The 20,661-nt window shown below is 36.7% G+C and overlaps 1 protein-coding gene across 2 annotated transcripts in view; it reads left to right on the top strand.

The window, feature by feature from the left end:
- The window catches only part of LOC103462363 (protein sidekick-1), a 620,157-nt gene that overhangs the window by 377,771 nt on the left and 221,725 nt on the right, over positions 1-20,661 (top strand). For both annotated transcript variants that reach the window (XM_017305208.1, XM_017305213.1), the window contains one exon: positions 16,827-16,960. In XM_017305208.1, coding sequence (XP_017160697.1) covers positions 16,827-16,960 — 134 coding nt within the window. The remainder of the gene's footprint in view (positions 1-16,826; positions 16,961-20,661) is intronic.

Genomic DNA, 20,661 nt, shown 5'->3' on the forward strand with positions numbered 1-20,661 from the left:
ATATAAGCTTATGTCTACAAGCTTATATGTCTATATAAGCTTATAGACGTATAAGCTTATATGTCTACAAGCTTATAGACATAATATAAGCTTATGTTATGTCTATGGCTACACCTATCGTGCGTTTCTGCAGCGTTGATCTGCTGGCGTTACCGGGGAAACGCGGTTTGACGTAACACCTGCTGCGGCTGGAAGTTTTATGGCAAGCCGTTTTAACATAAATTCGGTTTTACCGCCCTTACATTCCAGATATCTCAAATTGTTTTGTGACTAAACGTTTTAGCGATTTAAGATATCTCTAATTATATTTCGACTACACAAAATAACTATTTGAGATATCTCTAATTACATTCTGACTAGTCCAAATGATGTCAGATTTACCATTGACTTGTATGGAGACTTCAATTCAAGATATCTAAAATGAATTACTGACTATCTGAAATACACATTTCAGATATCTACAATTAAATTATGACTAGTCATAAAGTAAATTCAAGATATCTCGATTTTGGTTTTGACTAGTCATAATTCTAATTAAAGATATCTCAAATTCTCCATAATTCATGATATTTTAAAGGATTTTTGGATAGGAGAAATGTAGTTTTGACTAGTGAAAACTAAATTATAGATATCTTAAAAGCAAATAATGACTAGACAAAACTAAATTAAAGATATCTTGAATTGTAATTTTGACAATCAAAATTTCTTTTAAGATATCTCTAAATGAATTCGAGATATCTTGAATTACACAGCTTTTCTATTTTAGATATCTTAAATTGACATTCCGACTGGTCAGAATAACATTACTGGTGTCTTGAATTAGTATTTTGTCTAGTTAAAATGTCCCTGACTTGCGTAGCATTTTGAAAGTTTAATAAAACAATGAAAAATAGAGAAAACAGAAAAAGATATTTGAAATTGCACAATTTTCTTGTTGAAAATGGATTGACGATAGCAATTTTAGCTTTTAGCTTTCAATGCTGTTTTTAAGTGCATTCGGTTCGTCAGAAGTGAATAAACAGGAAATTCTTTGCAGATATCAGAAGCGGTCTTATAGTTTATGAAGTTTTGCTATCTCCGCATTTCCAACATTGTCATGCTCTTTCTAATTTGTAACTGACAATTTTGTGCAGGAAACATAAGATTCTGCAGGCAACTGTTTGGACACCATAAAGGGGCTTCCACATCATTCTTAATTCAGATATCTAAAATTGTAATTTTGACTAGTCATAATTGTGTTGAAGATTTATTAAATCGTAATTACGGATATTGTCCCGTCAAATGACAAATCCAGTGACATTATTTGAGATATCTTGAAAGGAATTTTGACTAGTCAAAATGTAACTGAAGATATCTTGAATTATTATTCTTAGTAGTCAGAATGTAAATACAGATATCTTAAATTACCATTCTGGATCGTCAAAATGTAGTTTTGTCTAGTCAACATGCATTTTTAGATATCTGGAATGTAATTACAGATACTCAGACGAAACCGAATTTATGTTAAAACGGCGTGCCATAGCGGTTATTGTGGCGTGCGGCTTCCATCTAGTCCTCGCCTGCTGACTCGCTGTGTTTCCACCCTTGGGTAAGCTACTTGCTATTTAACTTTTGATTTATTTTATCTGGATCCACAGTTAATGGGTTTTCAGTTTCAGGCACGTGATTGTGTTTTGGAGCTGCAGCGCTTTGGACACTGCTGTCTTTCTTCCCATTGTTTGTTTGGGCCGCTCTCAACAAAACTTGTTGCTGGTTGGGCAGACTGTGTGGGCGGGGCATTACTCCTCTGGCTCCGTTGAAGGGCATTTGGAACCGGATGACGACAACGACTTGTTTCATTGTTTGAAGTGTTTTTCTTTTACGGTTTGTATTTGTTGTGCGTTATTGAAACTACTAATTTGTTTGCTTCTTTTTTGGTTTGATTTACTAATTTGTACGGAAGAGGATTAGGGCCACTGGAAAAAAAATAAAACAGTTCTGACTTTAATTTCGGAATTCTGAGATTAAAGTCAGAATTCTGAGAAAAACAGTCAGAATTCTGACTTTAATCTCAGAAGTCAGAATTCTGAGATGTATAAGAGTGTGCAGTTTTCACACTAAAACTTGGCATATGGACAAATTCAGAAAAGTGCAGTGAACAAAAAAATCAGGATGTATAAAGCCGTGTGCATGCACGTGGCTGCGCACCTTTCCTTTATACATCCCAATTTGCGGGTAATAGAGCACAGCTGCTGGTCCGCCTGTAGCCACCTATAAATATACAGGTCCTTCTCAAAAAATTAGCATATTGTGATAGTTAATTATTTTCCATAATGTAATGATAAAAATTAAACTCATATATTTTAGATTCATTGCACACCAACTGAAATATTTCAGATCTTTTATTGTTTTAATACTGATGATCTTGGCATGCAGCTCATGAAAACCCAAAACTCCTATCTCAAAAAATTAGCATATTTCATCCGACCAATAAAAGAAAAGTGTTTTAATACCAAAAAAGTCAACCTTCAAATAATTATGTCCAGTTATGCACTCAATACTTGGTCGGGAATCCTTTTGCAGAAATGACTGCTTCAATGCGGCGTGGCATGGAGGCAATTAGCCTGTGGTACTGCTGAGGTTGCTTGAGCACCTGCCCCTTTCGCTCCTTGCCCCCAAGTGCCCTTTTGGTCAAATTTGTTTTTTTTTGGTATTATTGTTTCCTAAGCCCTCTTCTGACACATAAAAGCATGTACAAAAATTATTAGCTGTTTTATTTTTTTTTTGTATAACATAATAAGCCGGTCACCTTGTTACCTTTGACCTTTTGCCCGTGACGCAAGATGCAGTTGCCTCTCGCACAGCGAGATAAAGCGGGTACCTGGAGCTCAACGTAGCGAACATTCCAGTTTAAGAACAGTTTTTGGTGAATAATAAAAAAAACGTTTTTGGTGAATAAAGTGGAGTAGACTTGCTACTTGTCAGATGACGGAAAACGTTGAAGWATCGTTTCTGCTTCAGCTCGGAGTCGCGGTTTAAGCAGAGAGGTAATGAAATACAACAGACACTGACAGGCCTCTGCGTCTGCCTTTCTCTSAAGAACTACTGAGCGGGAGGAGACAGACAGGTGAGGAAAAACTGTTCTTATCTATTGATTCAGTATTTTTATCATAAACATTAGGCTGTTGTGCTATTAGCTAGCTGCTAGCTAACGACTTTGCTAGCTAAGCAAAATAACTAAAAAGCTTCTTCCCAGTATCGTTAATAACAGCAGTTATTCTTCAGTATCGCTTATGCAATAGGGGCACATCGCCTGTCCAAAACCGATCATCTGGAACAACATGGATATATGTCCGATCTTCTAATTTTCTTTGCTGCATAATGTACATTTCATTTATTCCAGTGTTAGGTAAATGTATCTTGAAAGAGAATAGCGCTTAAATAAAAGTTCAACAAGGATATTCATTTAGAATTAAAATTAACTCACCGTTAATTACCATGATAGATATAATGAATGTAATAAAAGTGTATCATTAATGAAGGGGAAAAACTCAGCCCAGACTTTAAGTACGTTTAGTGTCTGGTTTGCAGAGTATGAAGTTATATTTTTTCCCCAATTATTCAAATTTTTTATTTATTTTTTTACCTCAGTTAAGTAAAATAAAATTGTAATCAAAACTTTTGGAATTGTAATGATTCCTTAAAAAAAAAAAAAAAAAAAAGTTTTGTTTAAAAGACTTTTTTTTCAATTAAATAACAAATTTTTACCTAACATAAACTTTTATTTGCACACATCAGAAATATTTTGTTGTGATTTTAGGCCCTGCCCACAATGTCATGTGAGAATGACAAGCAAAACTTTGAGTCACAAACAAAAACTTAGAATAGCAAGAAAAGATTTATGACATGCCCAAAAATAATAAGTAATTCACTTCATGAGTCAAAAATGTGTGATTTTAATAAAAAAAAGTTTTTAAACAAAACTCAGTAGGCTTTTCTCATGGTGATATGCATTAACTATTCAATATTTGCTCTTTTTTTCTTCTTTTTTCTGCAGTTCCACGTTAAAGTTTGATTCAGCTCTGCTTTCCTGAGTGGACCATCTTCATCTCCACTGCAAGTGTAGCAAACAGGCAGCTCTTTTTTTCATAGATTACAGTACACTAAAAGGTTGCATTGTGCCCTTGTTTATATTTTTAATTCTGTAAAGACAAAATATGTCTGGTGGTCCAGCTCTAATTTACATATCTTGCTAAATTGCTGGTGTGAATATTGCAATACTTTCCTATAACAAAATAGACCCGCAGAAAGAAATTACTAATACAATGTCTTACATATGCTTAGTTGTATGCTCTATATAAAAATGTTCTTAGCTTTGATTGTATATCTCACAATTTTGTAATTTATCATTGTTTATTAAACGCTGAAAGCTGAGTGGCTTTGTTAATATTCTGTCCTAGAATGCGGTTAGATGTGCCCTTTTTTTGTTGTTGAGCACCTGCCCCTTTAGTGGTCTCTGCACGGCCTTGACTGTGAGCAGGTGCCAGGTCATGCTGAAAAATGAAATCTTCATCTCCATAAAGCTTTTCAGCAGATGGAAGCATGAAGTGCTCCAAAATCTCCTGATAGCTGCTGCATTGACCTGCCCTTGATGAAACACACAGTGGACCAACAGCAGCAGCTGACATGGCTCCCCAGACCATCACTGACTCTGGGTACTTGACACTGGACTTCTGGCATTTCCTTCTCCCCAGTCTTCCTCCAGACTCTGGCAACTTGATTTCCGAATGACATGCAAAATTAGCTTTCATCCGAAAAAAGTACTTTGGACCACTGAGYRACAGTCCAGTGCTGCTTCTCTGTAGCCCAGGTCAGGCACTTCTGCCGCTGTTTCTGGTTCAACAGTGGTTTGACCTGGGGAATGCAGCACCTGTAGCCCATTTCCTGCACACGCCTGTGCACGGTGGCTCTGGATGTTTCTACTCCAGATTCAGTCCACTGCTTTCGCAGGTCTCCCAAGTTCTGGAATCGGCCCTTCTCCACAATCTTCCTCAGGGTCTGGTCCTCTTCTCGTTGTGCATCGTTTTCTGCCACACTTCCCACAGACTTCCCACTGAGGTACCTTGATACAGCACTCTGGGAACAGCCCAACACTCTGGGAACAGCCCAACACTCTGGGAACAGGTTTTGAGTAATAAACCAGGCTGTGAGTTTTTAAAAGCCTCAGAAATCTTTTGCAGGTGTTTAGAGTTACTTTGTTGATTCAGATGATTAGGTTAATTGCACGTTCAGAGAACCTTTTCATGATATGCTAATTTTTTGAGATGGGAATTTTGGGTTTTCATGAGCTGTTTGCCAAAATCATAAGTATTAAAACAATAAAAGACCTGAAATATTTCAGTTGGTGTGCAATGAATCTAAAATATATGACAGTTTAATTTTTGTCATTACATTATGGAAAATAATGAACTTTATCACAATATGCACATTTTTTGAGAAGGACCTGTATATATAAATTAATATAAAACCCGGAAGTCTGCCACCTTGTGAAGCAGTAACCATGGCAACGTCCTTGTTTGTAGCAGTATTTATAATATATTTTATGTAAATGGTGTTTTCAGGGCACATAAGGTCACCTCACTAAAACAAAAATAATATATTTTAAAGAAAAAAAACCTAAATAAAAAAAAAAATAAAGAGATTGTGCAAATGCCTATACAGCAGAGCGTTCAGCCAGGGTTTAGAGAAAGACGGCATGTCAGAAAGTCCTTTGAGTGGGAATGTGGTCGTTTATTCTATTGTAGAATCATGTGCAGAAGTTGAACATTTACAGAATACAGATGCTTTCTGTACATAAAGGCGCATTCACAAAGCGGGCGTGGCTCGACTGAAGGATGCAGCTGCACAGGTAACCAACGGCTCCTTCTTTACGTTTTGCTCAGAGCTCCAGGATGATCAATCTGGGCAATCTAAACGCTAATAAACCATCAACATTTCCCAGGAGATCAATATGATCTCTGATCAATCGCTCCCTCTGAATCTCTTCCATTGGCGATGTTCTCCATCACAGCCAAAGCGCTCTACAAATGCACACCTTTGCGCAGCTACTTCTATACGTGTGAATATATGTTTACACACCTTAATCACCTCAGAAATAATCAAACCTGTTTGGAGTTAATCTGCTGATCCAACCCTGTTTTCTTTTTTAGTGAGAATAAAATTACCCTGTAGATGCACATTTTTAATGCATCAGCAGCCTCCTTCCATTATTCCTTCCCATTTGGTTTACTTCCAGCAAACCAAACTATGGAGATGGGGAACTCTTTGATAAATGTTTGGTTGTCTCTTTTTATCTGTTTTTATTGCATCATAACATGATGACTAAACACGTTCTAATATAATTATTAATAATTATTACATATTAATAACTATATTATAACTTAGTTAATATATGATTACTAGTTACTAATTTTAAAATTAAACCTACTGAAGTATATTTTTAAGAGTTCAGTCTCAGTTTTAAAAAAAAAAATTATATCTAAAATATATTTTTAATTTTACTTATATATATATATATGTGTGTTAAAAAACAACAAATTTGCCCCGCAAATTTCAGATTGATTAAATTGAATTAAAATTATGATTTTAAATCAATCTTTTAATTTTATGCACATGTTGCTTCCCACTTGAAGTAGTAATAGTTTTGAGTCAAAGACCTTGATAAAGAGTCTGTGTAAGGAGCTAAAGACGGGGGTGACGACATAGAAAAGCTCTTTACAATAAATGTTCATCTTTTAATAGGTGTGGGTCACATTTCCTCTTTGTTGATTGAAAAGAATTTCAAATCTGAATTTGCTACAAGTGTGAATATTTTTTTCTGTATATTAAATCTTAGCTTGTAAGTGTGATTCAATCTGTAAGGATGAAAAAATTACATCACATTCACACTTTTTGTGAGAGTATTTTGAAAACTTGGAGTTATTTGTTAAATAATTATTTCAACATCAAGAACCATTTCAGTAAATTATTAAGTCGAACATAATAAGACAGTGATATTGATGAGTGTATGTGGACTTTTAATCAACACCTTATGTACAGAAACAACGTTTTCCAAGTGTCATTTGAGTGCCCAAGTTCATCTTTGAACCCTTTCTATGAAATGAGCCCACCTCTCCTGCAGATTATGAGCAAAAAACCCTTGCCAATGTTAAAGTCAAGTCGATAACCACAGAAGACGGGATATGTTTCTGAAGACGTTCTAGCAACCTGTTAGAATTGAAAACTGAATAGTGGAACTTCTCAAGGCTTAAACATGATATGAGATCCTGCCCACTGTTCACTCTGAGTCACTGCACTTTGAAACCAATTGAAATGTTCAACTAACTGATGTGGGTGAGGTTAGGTCCGGTCATTTTAACAGAATCCTACTTCTGGACAGAATGTAAGTGAAGGATAATGACTTGGGTCATTATCCTTCACTAGACACAGGACTAGACACATAGTTATTTGAAATATGTGTATAACTTTAAACATGAAAAAAAAAATTCTCTACAGACGTAAGAAGAATAAGTCTCTCTATAAAAGGAGAACCAATAGCAATCACCCGTGACTTTGGATTGTTAGCTTGCATGTGGACTTTTCTACAAAACACACAAAAACACTCGAACACAACATTTGATTTGATTTGATTCATCTCCAAAATTAGAAACTTAAGTAGTTTTGTAAGATAGTCTTAATCTATTTCCTAAAATAACATTTTAAGAAACATACAGTTAGCTACACACAGTATTAACAAAGGATTCAGTTTTTCTACTCATGAAAAATCACCAAAGCCTTCACTGTTAGACTACTGGCAGCTGAATGTCAGAACATATTGGCAGAGGTCCAGTTCTCAGCCTTAACTCAGTTAGACTTTTTAATCCTGTTACAAAAAGAGATCTTTCATATTTTCCATAAACTACATGAAGCTGTTGTAGAAAGTTAATTTCCATTGCTGGTTTTGTTTCACTTCCAGGATTATTGCTAATTCTTTTGCACTGTGTGCTGCTACATTAATGTAGTAGTCACTGCTTTATTTTATCTGACTCGTCCAGATTCTTTCTGTGCCTTATTTAATCAAACAGGAAAGTGGCTGGCAGACATTAACTGAAAAATATTCTACTAGCAGCTTTGTGTTCATTCTGAGTCACTGTGCTTTCGAGCCAACTAAAACATCCAAATTCACCTTGAGCCCAGCAAAGTTACGAGAATAGTTTTATTGTGACTTAAAAAGAGCTGAGCTGCTCCTGAATCTATCCACAAAAAGGTGTTTGTTCACAATGGTATTCAGTAGATTTTGAAAACATGAGAGCAAATCCTTCACTAATGAGGAAAACTTGGAAGGATTTTTACAGATAAAGACAAAGTTAAGTTAGAGGAGAAGTTGTGGCTTCATTCTATTGTCATTCCTACACAGTCTGGAAAAGCACGACTATGGAATTTGACCAAATTCTGTCCATTCTTTATTCTCTCCATCTGCCTGTCTCTCTGTCTATACATCTGTTCATGCGTCAATCTGTATTTGTTTGTCCATCTTTTTAATTAATTTATTCAACTATTTGTCTGTTCCTTATGTATATGTTTATCCATCCATCCATCCATCCATCTTGAAATTGGAGTCTGTATAAGTTTAAGATTTCGATGCTGGTTTGTTGAAGATTCTAAAGAAACTTTTTTGCATTCAGCCCATTGCTCAATTACTTCAGGAAAGAGAGCGGGTCACCACAATTCAAGCTGACAGGCAATTGTGAGGACAGGGATGCTTAAAAAACCCTACACACCTCAACTCAGTGTAAAGTTAGTAATAAATACCTATTAGCTTGATATATATTTAGGCAAGACTTAAACAGGGCCACAGACACACATAATGTAGCAGTTAGCACATAGAGACCTGTATGTTAACTCTCAATTCATGTCACAGGGAAAGCTTTCACATTTTCACATTCCAAGTAAACATCACGTACAACGGGTAAAAGACAGAGAATGTGAATGGCCCAAGCTGTGCCTCTGTTAAAAGAGGCACACAGTAGGCGTGTGTGCCTGCGTGTGCGTGCGTGTGTGTGTGTGCGTGCGTGTGCGTGCGTGCGTGTGTGTGAATGGGCGTGCTGATCTGGGGTAATGTGTGAGTGGCTGCCTGGCTGTGGCTTTGAAGAGGAAACTGCCAAAAAGCCTTCTGTCTGGACTCTGTTTACAGTGGAGGATCCCTCCTTCTGCCCTGGTGCCACACTGCTGCATCCGAGCCTCAATGTGTCAGAGTGGGCCGAGCCTTAAGAAGGTGGCAGGGTGCCTATCACAGATAGAGGAGGAGAGCAGATGGGACGGGGTGGGCATCATTGGCGTTGGAGTGAAAGTCAATCCGCCAGACTTGATGCACACACACATTTTCAGGCGGTATGAAATATTAAATAACTTACACATTTTCACTCGCCCGCTCACTCATCCTGTGGCCTGCGACATGTGTGTGCTAATTAGCTCCTGGCATACTGCGGATGCATGCCTGTGTGTGTTTGTTCAGCAGTCAGTGTTGCAGTGCTAAGGCTCATGAGGATTTATTTAAACTCAGGGCCAGACTCTCAAATGAAAGACCAATCCGGCGTGGAGCTTTGGTTCAGAGGAATCGTTTGGGAGGGGAAGGCACAGCAGGACAGTTGTATGGAATGATGTGATGTGTTTGCGTGATGTAGAGAATTCAAGAAATAAAAAAATACAGATTGTAATCTGTGTGTGTGAAAATGGGAAATATGATTTTGGGGGAATGAATCAGAGGTTGTTTTTTGTATTTTTTAAAGGAGTGAATGAAGGATAGAAGGAGAAATGCAGAAGGAGACGTGGATGGAATAGAGTAGATTGCCATATTTAATTTCTTTGCCTTGTGAGACTGTCTCACACATGCACACCTGCATGAGCTGTGAGTTTTATAATCGAGTTTAATTAAAAGCCCGAACATTTTTCCCCACTATAATGCGGGGAGCTAAATGTTGAATTATTTTCTTTTTAAGTTCAACACATTGTACACTCTAAAATAAATAATTAGTTGATGTGTACTCATGATACTCGGATCAAAATAAAAAATTTTAAACTCTATTTTTTTAGAGATGATGTGTTGCAAAATGCATTCATATGCCTTGAACTTTTTGTCATGTTACAACCACAAACTTTAATGTATTCATTGGATATTATGCTAAACCAATACAAAGCAGCACATCATTGCATTTTTTTTAGTAATACAATCTAAAAAGTGTGGTTTACTCTTGTATTTTCTTACCTACCTACAGCCTATAAGGCCAATTCCATACCAGGTTTGCACGTCTACAATCTGAGCTTTTTTTTTTAAAGGTTTTATTGGCTCTAGTAGCCTTTATTTGATAGGAAGGAGGGTAATGAAGGAGGGGGAAGACATGCGGGAAAGGTCGCCAGGCTGGGAATCGAACCTGCGACGGCTGTGTCAAGGACTAAGGCCTCCATATGTGGCTTGTGCTTAACCATTGCTTGTTTTTGTTTTTAGAAAAATAAAAAAATAGAAAATAGCTTTTTTTTAAATTATCATTGATAAGCTGGACTGCAAGTATATCTGTTGCGCTGAAGGTTTCGGAGCAGAATTATTCCTAAAAGATGAGTTTATAGTTGATGCATTTAACAGTCTATAAAGCCAGAGCGCAGACCAATCACAGCACTGATTGCATTGCAGTTTACCTCGGTGTAGATTGCACGCGATTCTCTTCAGTATGAATATTTACATCAACCCCGTGAGGAATTATGTTTGTTTGCAGAATTTTTCGTCAAGGTAGGGGTCAAGTTCAAACCCCACTGCGTTAGCTCTGTGCAGCTCTATGGTATAACCTACAGTCGCGTTTTTAGAGGTGCACGTTTTTAGACGTGCGCGTTGAGCGAGCGGTGAGAATGATTATCTTTGTGAACATGATTATGTTCACATGTATTTTTTAAAACTGTCATGCTGTGACAGTATGGTATGAGAGGTAATCTGTGAAAAATCTATTTCCTCTGCCTTCTCCCAGTGCTATATACAACCAGTCAGTGGCAGGAGAGTTTTAGTGCTGTCAATCACAATCTCATGTGATGCTGCTCATCCTTCCTCCCCCTCGATTTGTGCCGTGCTGCATAGCACAGCATAGCACAGAGCTGTGCAGATTCAAACTGTGAATGCTCAATTTAGATAGCATAGCTACAGTGACGGCAGATAAATGGTTTCTTGTAATTATAAGTTGTTTCTCCACCTTTAGCACATTAGCAGTGAGTGAATGAGGATAATTGACAGTGCTAAGACCCTCCTCCTGGTTCTGATTGTTTTTTCTGTCAGAACGGTGCATTACTTTAGCTAACAATAGTAGTTCAGGTGGAGGCGATTGATTGTTTTCACAGATTAACTGTCTCATAACAAACTGCTACGACATTGTGACAGCTTTAACAAATATGGAGAAAACATATTTTTTATTGAAGTTGCAGCTTGAATAAAATACAACTACATAGCATTTTTAGAAGTCTGGATTGCTTTATGTGTAGTTGCACATTGCTTTTGACTGTTGCTCATGGGGAGAGACATTTCAGTAATCTAAAACTAATAGAAAAAATTAAACAACCTACTTGCATACTGGATATGGATTGTTGGATGTCAAATTCATGAGCAGTAAATATTGTGCTAGTATCAGTATTGAACCAAAGAAAGCAAGGCAGAGGCAAGCCTTTAAAATTGTGACGCCTTTTATGGGTCAGATAGACTAAAAAAATTGTAGCAGCAGCTGTGCGGGGGGGCCCAAACAAATTTTTTGTCAGGGGACTCAAGATTTCTGGCAGTGCCCCTTTTTTTTTTTTTTTTTTTTTTTTTTTAATTTAATTTAATTTTTTGCTTCTTTGTGTGCTTTGGGGTTTCTGTGCTGAATTTTTTTGTGAAGCAAGAATAGCTGGGTAGCTCTTGCTACAAAATAGAGCTGTATTTCCCTCAGCCCACTGTCTGCAATGTTGACACTTTGAGATGCCATGAGACCTAAATTCTGAACATCATGGCATAGAGTGCATCCCAGTTTTCCATGTTCTGGCGCCTCCTCACCATGACTCTCATACTGACAGGAGGAACCACAGAGCTCTGTTAAGTTAAAAGCAAATCTTCTGAAGTTGGGATATTTTTTCTCCAGCAAGTTCCAGAGGAATCACCTCAAATCAGATGTTGGACTGGATTTTATTTCAATGTGATTTGTGATTGTTAGAGCCTCATTTTCAACAGTGAAGATGCAAAAGTTGACAAAGGTTATTAAATCTAACCTACATCAATATTTCCACTAAATAACAGGCAAAAAAAAATTTTTTTGATAGAGGAAAAGCCTCTCAGACTCTGACTTCAAGGGAAGATGCCCAAACTATTTTTTTAATATTAGACAATTTAATTTCACATAATTATCATGGTAGAAGCCATTTGTTTGTTAAATACTTGATGAAACTTATCGTGTTTGATGTTTGTTGTGACTGACGTATATTAACGGACGAACAAGATAATTAGTGCAAGTTTGTCGTTTATTGAACTTTTAGAAACTACAGCGGCTGTAATGCGCCACAGCAAAGGTAAACACAAGTAAAACAACCGAAGAGGTGATCAACTCAAAACCACTCGCACCTTTTTACTCTCTTTATATTTGTCATTTAAGCACACCCGTTGCCGTGGCAACCACCTGCAGAGCAGAGATTACTGTAAAAACATAAGATTCAGTCCGTTACGATATCAGGTCTTCAGGCTTGATATTTATTTTGCGATTATTAATAAGCCCCTGAAGACAGCTGTGGTTGATTAGTTAATTTTAAACTCCTGCTCTGCTCGTTATTTTGGTAATGGAACCAAAATTAACAGAATTGGGCAACACCTCATTGAAACAATAATTACTGGGATTATTATTGTTGTTGGGTCATTACACAAAACGTGTCATTTTGTGTAATGACACGTTTTGTTGATGTTTTTTGTTGTTGTTGTTCTTTAATAAAGTTACGAACGTTTTGAAAAGGAGTCAGAGGAGGACGTGCGGGTCTCAGAATCCTGGCGGCGTTCAGTTTGTCTCCTAATGCCGAGATCGACTCAAAACCTTCCACGATCGATGTATTGCACCCCTGCTCTAGTAAAGCACGAAGAGTTCAGAAACAATATGAAATGAAAAAAAAAGCTATTCATTAACCGATTAAGTCGTGTTTTAGATTGTTCTTGTAAAACTAATCAGTCACGGCTGATTAGAAGGTGCACTCATGACTGCACAGTGAACCCATTAATTTTTTTATTTTATTTTTTTTTACAACAGACAGCCGCTCCCCTCTCTTGCAGGTACTGCGTACCTCTGCTAAATCTTTATGGATACGCAGTAACCGACCATACCCGCCTACTTTCACCCCTGAGCACAGCTACCTGACTCTGGTACAAAATGGCACTGTGTTCCTGGAAAATACATATTATCTCCCCTTTAAGGTATGAATATGCTTTGACCTAAATCACTCCATTGTATCTCTGTCTTTATTGATAGCTTTTCCATCACACATGATGTTTGGCACGTTTGGCCTCATCTGACCAGATCATCTATTTCCCATGTGTTTGCAGCGTCCTCTGTAAAGCTTGTGGCAAACAGGGTTGTTAATTTTTTTTTCCAACAATAGTTTTCTTCTTGCCTCTTTTTCGTTAGTTTGAAGAATGTGCAAGAAGTATTTGTTTTGCTGACAGATTCTCCCACCTGAGCTGGCCTCTCTGATTAATGCTTTGACCTGTCAGTTAAGGTAGATGGTTATATCTGGGTAGGTTAGAAGTTGTGCTCTGCTCTTTCCTTTTCACATAATTGTTCTCATCTGAGGCCTTAATAGGGCATCTCTGTTTAACCATCCTGCAGTCTTAAAAGACAAGACTGTCTTTTTACTCTGTACGCAGTTCAGCAGGATCATGCTTACCCTGAGTATACTTTTACAAGTGTTTTTTGTGTGTGGAACTGTTCCAGGGGAAGCAAGACAAACCCTCACTTCCCCTGTGTCTGACTGTGACATCTGCAGTGCTCCTGCTGAGTGTCACGCTCAGGAGGACCCTACCTTGGGAGGGTTAAATGAAAAGTTCAGGTTTTTGTAGTTTAGTAAATTTACTACATACTTTCAGAAGTCAATAGATAGATAAGAGCACAAAGATCTGGATCTACACACCACTACTGTTCACTTCATCATGTCTATGAAGACTCATTTGTTTTAATCTTTTTCAAAATCTTTTTCTCTTTCTCACTGTTTATTCCTGTTTTTATTTAAATTATGTAAAGCACTTTGAAATGCCTTGCCGCTGAAATGTGCTATACAAATAAAATTTGATTGATTGATTGATTCTGCCTATTACATGAAAGTCCAATCAAAGATTGTGGTTGGAAATTAACTGCATTTGTTATGAATTACAAACGGCTCTGCTTTTGGTTGTGAGCATCCAGTGGGAAAGGAAAGCAAGAGGTGAAACAGCCAGAACAAGTTATTTTACACATAAATTATATAATACAAAATGTATGTGTAAATAAGAAAATATTCTCAGTGTACAAATACACAGATGTCTACATATTGTCTTAATTGGTCCTACTGGAAACCCGCCCACCTGCCCTCTGAGATTTTTTTACTTTGAATGTTAACTTGCTAATTTAGATTCTCTTGAACCTCCCAAAGACTCTGTGGGCAAGTGGAGACATGCCTTTAATATAAATCAGCATGCAAAGAATAAAGCAGTTATAGAGTTCCTGGTTGGTCGGGGCTGTAATTGGACTAAACCGCTATAAATTGTGATGTATGCTTAAAAATGACACTGAATTCATTCTTACTGTGAAAAGAGGGCGGTTTTTTTAAACCGCTGCTTTAGGCAGGTGGATGTAATTGAAAGATGCACACAAAGAGGAACATGCACTCACACAAGCAGAAAAATGTCATTGCTGGGATTGAGGCTCTGACTATTGTGGATGTTCTCCTGGGAAATCACACAAAATAAAATTAGACCTGAGGAATTCAGTGTGCCCATCAGTGTGTATGGGCTGCGTTATCGAACAACCTCACGTTATTTGTGGCTCTAATCTCCTCTTCCTCTGTCTCTTTTCGTCTGTCCTGGTTAGACACTATCGGGCTGTAATGTTTCAACTTACATGTGGATGCATCAGCAGAGCCATAATTAAGTTATGGGTGCTGATAATTACTTTAGCTGTGCTCCACATTGTTTTGCTCACATCTGCTCTCACCAGTTACTACCAGTCTGAGTTCCTAGCCCCTGATCTCCTGTGCTGCTTGGATTATTGTGTTTATTTATCATTAAATTCTCATCTAGTGAAACTGAAATTGGGCTCTTATCAGTCTCTGTTCCTTGTATACAAAATCAGCAGGACATGAAGTGTTTATTTCTCCCCTACTGATATATATTTTTTTGTTGTAAAAAAGGACTGCTAAACAATACTAATGAAATTTGTATCAGCACACACAAATGATGTGTCTGTGCTTACTTAGAATACTATGTAAAGCCGTGTATCTTTTATTCATGTTTTGTTGAAACTGTCACCTTGTTGTGACAGTATGATGTAAGACGGATAATCTGTGAATAAATAGAGCTCTTGTACATCCTCACTGTGCTTCTGTTGTCTCTCTTTGTGCTTTCAATCAATCTCATGTACATGCTGCTCAATATACCTACACTGCAGAATGTGTGCGCAACATGTACACAAGCATTATTATAGTAGGACCCTCCTCCTGGCTCTGATTGGTTGTTCCTCACCAAGCAGTGCATTTCTGCAGGTGGCTGTAAGATCACCAGGAAAAGGCAGAGGTCTCATTTTACTGTCACTACAAAGTAAAAATATTTAAAAAGGACATTGTTTGTAAAGGTTATATACTTCAGCTAAAACTCGCCATAGCCCAGTGAATAATTATATTAAATATATGAGACCTGCAGAGTGTTCTCAAAAGACTCTTGAGTGCAAGCGAACAGCATCCACTGTGTGTGTGGACACGGATGGAGCATATGAGTATAAAAGACAGACATCTCAATTTAATATAGCTTCATTTTCCCTTCGGTTATATCGATTTTATTTCAGTGAGGCTGTTCAGTTAGAATTTTGAAGCAGTATGACATCCAGTTACACACTCAAAACACAAGTAGCATCAGTAAAAACATCCTGCCATTCTTGCCTGCCTGCTGGCATTTGTTGTCAGACTAGTTCAAATACAAGATAATCTAAGTACTACGAATATTAATTTTCACCCTTGTTACCACCTTTCACAATCTTCCCCCTTTCAGTGTCGTTCTTCCTATTATGCTCCCATGGAACAGCAACATGAAATTAGCCTGCATATTTTTTCTTCCTGTTCTCAAAGGAAAACTGTTTTCAGGTTCTGTGTATTTTAAGGCTGTTTTGTGTGTTTGTATTGCAGTATACCACATGCTTGTGGCATATTAATCCCTGCTTGAACATGAAAAAACAGACAGATCAGCATAAAGAACGATACACAAACAATAAGAATAAATGGCCAAAAGTATCCAAAGTTAAACAAAATAAGCCAAATATAAATCTGTGGGACAGTGGGATAGATTTAAGCTCTCTGAATCCTCTAACCTATTCCAATGCTTTCATTCAATATTTCCTTCTCCCACTTATGAATTCTGAATCATCTTGGTGACAATTACTTTGCTCTTGACAGAGTCTGCGTTTGAGCATTGTTCTTGTCAGAGATTGATTGATGTTGGAAAGTTACATGTTTTTCCTATGAGATGTGTTGTTTATTTTTGCAAACCCATGTTGACAGTGTGTTTTATTTATTCCCTGCAGAGCTATCACTTTGGACAATCAGCTAGTTGTCCTGGTAACCACTGCGGCGGATGCAGGACGTTACCATGTAGAGGCGGTGAACGAGATGACAGGAGAGATTGTGACAAGCCCTGCTGTCTACCTCAGCATCTTGGGTAAGAAAAACACTTTTTGAATCTGGAAGAGGTGATAGGAAATCACAAAAGCTTATTATATGAACAGCGTGTGAGGCATCAGACTGTAACCAAACCAGCCAGGGTGTTTGAGACCAACAGTGATCTTTTATATCCTTTTTTATAGAACCTAAAAGAGGATATAAAAGACGAGGAAGGTTCTTGTTCTGTCAATCATGCTCATGTACACACTGCTCAATGTAGCTACAAAGGAGAAGCATTTTTGTTTTTTCTACTGTGTTCAACCTTGTATCTTACAAAAGTTATTTCCTAATTAACTATGTCCAAAATTGAGATCATTTGTAAACAGTCTAAAAGAAAAAAAAAAACAAGCTCAACGCAGCCAAGCGACCAGCTTATAGCTAGTGAAGAGTGATGATGTTGCAACACAATGAGTCAAGTCTCATTGACTAAATGAGTCAAGTCTTTTTGAATTCAGCAAAAATTAATTCAAAGTGTGTTATATGATAAATGTAAAATACATTAACAAACTTGTTTTTATCCATTCAAATTGTGAAAAACTAAGGAATTTCTTGAGAGAAATGTTGGCAATCGGTATGCTTGACTTATAAATCTCAACCGTCTGTGGACAGTGCATACAAAATCCTTGCAGTTCACAGAAAAAAATACAAATACAAATAAAATATCACATGTTCATTAGTATTCATACCCTTTTCTGTATCTCTCATATTTAACTCACACACTGTCCATTTCTTCTGATCCTCCTCGAGATTGTTCTACTCCTTCATCGGAATCCAGCTGTGTTTAATTAAACTGATTGAACTTGATTAGGAAAGGCACACACCTGTCTATGTAAGACCTCACAGTTCATGTCAGAGCAAATGAGAATCATGTGGTGGAAGGAACTGCCCCAGGAGCTCAGAGACAGAACTACAGGAAGACACAGATCTGACCAAGGTTACAAAATAATTTCTGCAGCACTCGAGATTCCGAAGAGTGCTGCAGAACTCTTCGGAATCTCGAAGAGGTCTGCATTATCGTTACGTGGAAGAACTTTGGGATGACCAGAACTCTTCCTTGACCTGGTCATCCAGCCAAACTGAGCTGACATTTAAACAGTTGTGTGTGTTTTTTAAAGATGTTACATTGACATTAAATGTAGAAATATTACTAGATAATTATAGTATTGGAAGACATTGCTGTCAATACTTAAACACACTACTGAGTCTTAAAACCAAGAAAAAAATGCAATTAAAATAAATATAAATTATTTACACTTCTGTTAAATCCAAATTAAGAAATCAGTCAGTGGATCTAAACACATGATTTAATGCTGATCACATGTAAAACCGGCCCATGGTGTAAATGAACTAAGCAGCTGCTTAAGGCTCTCCAGGCTTTGAAGGGCCCCATAAATGCTAACAAAGACCACAGATATCATAGCCAATGCTCAATAAATTACATATTTAGTACAGTAAATATTTTAACATAGATAAGTTAAAATATTTTAAATTAACATAGATAAGTAAAACTATTTTTAAATTAACATTTAAATGTAAGATTTTAAGGAACTTACAAGAACAATCTTCATATTTATTTATGCTTTGAGATTAGTCTTTGAGTTTGAGTTCTGTTTGTCACAAATATCTCCGTAAATTACAATTATAACTAATTGATTTTAAGGTTTGAACAACTGATGCTGATCTTTACCACTTTAACTTCACTATTGTGTTATGCAGATCAAGACCCATTATAATTTTTAGACAAATGGATTCTGCAATACATGTCGTAGACACACCTGTTGACTGATCTATGCTCTTTTCTCTGCCTTTTTGTTACAGTATAATTATTTTAGTTGCACAGTAATGTGGATAGATTTAAAACTGAACTCTTACCCCACATTCTTTTTATAACAAAATTTGTTCATTTAGTCTTGTACTTTGTATTCTTTTTCATTACTGTCATGATCTGCCTTCTGTTATTTGTAGCGACATAAATAAAATAAACACAGTTGAAACTGAATAAATTCTGGAATTACTAATAAACAGCGTGAGCTCAGAGATTCAAAACTTGAACCTAACATAGTACCTTGTTAAATAAGCAAGAAATATTATCAATTTTGGTGTCTTCTATCTTGACTTACTTGAAAACGTAGTTAAAGTAGATATCTACTTTTCAAGTAAGCCGAAATAGAAGGCACCAAAAATTAAAAACAGAATTCTGATAATTCTGTTTTTTTATTATTTTTGAAAAATCTTTGCAAACTGTCCAATACAGGTCTTTGATTTAAAGGGGCATAGCAATGCTATTGTGAAAAATATACGTTTTTGAGCTGTACACCACATTATGTCATTCCCTAATCAAAAACATAACTGGAGTGTTGTTTTGTCTCATTTATGCATGTTTGAGAAACCCTTTAATCTGCCATAGCCACCATTCAGGGTGCCTAAACACTTTCTCATACAGTGCATCATCCGTTTACCCAAAGTTCCTACTTGAACCTTGAGTCTCCATCCAAACACCCACCCCACAAAACACCCCTCCCCCATATCTCACTCACTCAGCCCCTCTGGGCCAGCAGCAGTAGTAATTAGTAAACACCTGGTGAGCTACTGAGCTCATCATATGAACTACAAAATACATAATACCACCCCTTTAATTTTTATCTGTGCCTTATTTGGGCTGTGCCAATATGACATTTTGTTTGATTTTAAGATTGTCTGTTCAATCTCTACAATTCACACAAGTAGTGTTAGACTCCACTGTCTAACAGTCCTTGAGTTGTAGTGTCCACTATGTTTAAACCAGGAAGAGAGGAAGGGAGGGAATACTCTGTCCCTTGTGGCTGTGGGGTGTTTTAATTAGATTCTCTTTACGGGGTTGTATCCTTTGGCATCCTTGTCTACAAACGTACACACTGAAAACACACACACAATCACATAAATATAAGCATGGTACCTTGTTACTGCTGTTAGAGTGAAGTGCTCCCCCGGGCATTTTTTAGGGAATGTTAAAGGTATAGTTAGGCTTCACTGTCATAAACATCTCTGTGTGTTTGTGTTTCTTTCACTTTGTAAGTGTGTGCTTTTTACAATAAACATTTCCCTAGTAAAGATCCCTTGTTGTGTAAAGGCAGATTTGATTTATTGAAATCTATAAAAAAAAAAAGATAGATGAAGAAGGGATCAAATAAAAACGTGGCTATAAACTGATGAGTTAAAGTGATGTAAAAACGAATGATGTGTTAAATAGGGATGCATTACCTAACAAATATTTGAACACAGATTCATCCTTTTTTTGAATGTTATATAAACATACAGATAGTTTTAACTATATTTAAAACATGTAGTATAATTTTAAAAGAAATGATTTCCTGTTTGAATATATATATTTTTTATGTATCAGGACATAATATAAATGAACTGAGCTTAATCAAGTTCAAGAGTTAAAAAACACCCACTTTCCACATCGTCACTATTTTATTAAATTAAAATAATGTAGAAAGGTGTAGCATGAAAAACTAAGCACACCCTTGCTACTTACCTTGAATTAGGATAAAAAGTAGCAATCAAGTCTTACTAATCAAATATGCTTGATTAATAGATCATCTGCAGGAGAGACTACCTCTATAAAAGGAGTTTTCGCAGTTTACTGTTCTGGAGGATGCATGTGTGTTTTAATACACTATGAAGATGGAGAATCGTTAGAAATTTACTTAGAAA

The sequence above is a fragment of the Poecilia reticulata genome, linkage group LG1 (assembly GCF_000633615.1).
Source record: "Poecilia reticulata strain Guanapo linkage group LG1, Guppy_female_1.0+MT, whole genome shotgun sequence".
NCBI lineage: Eukaryota > Metazoa > Chordata > Actinopteri > Cyprinodontiformes > Poeciliidae > Poecilia > Poecilia reticulata.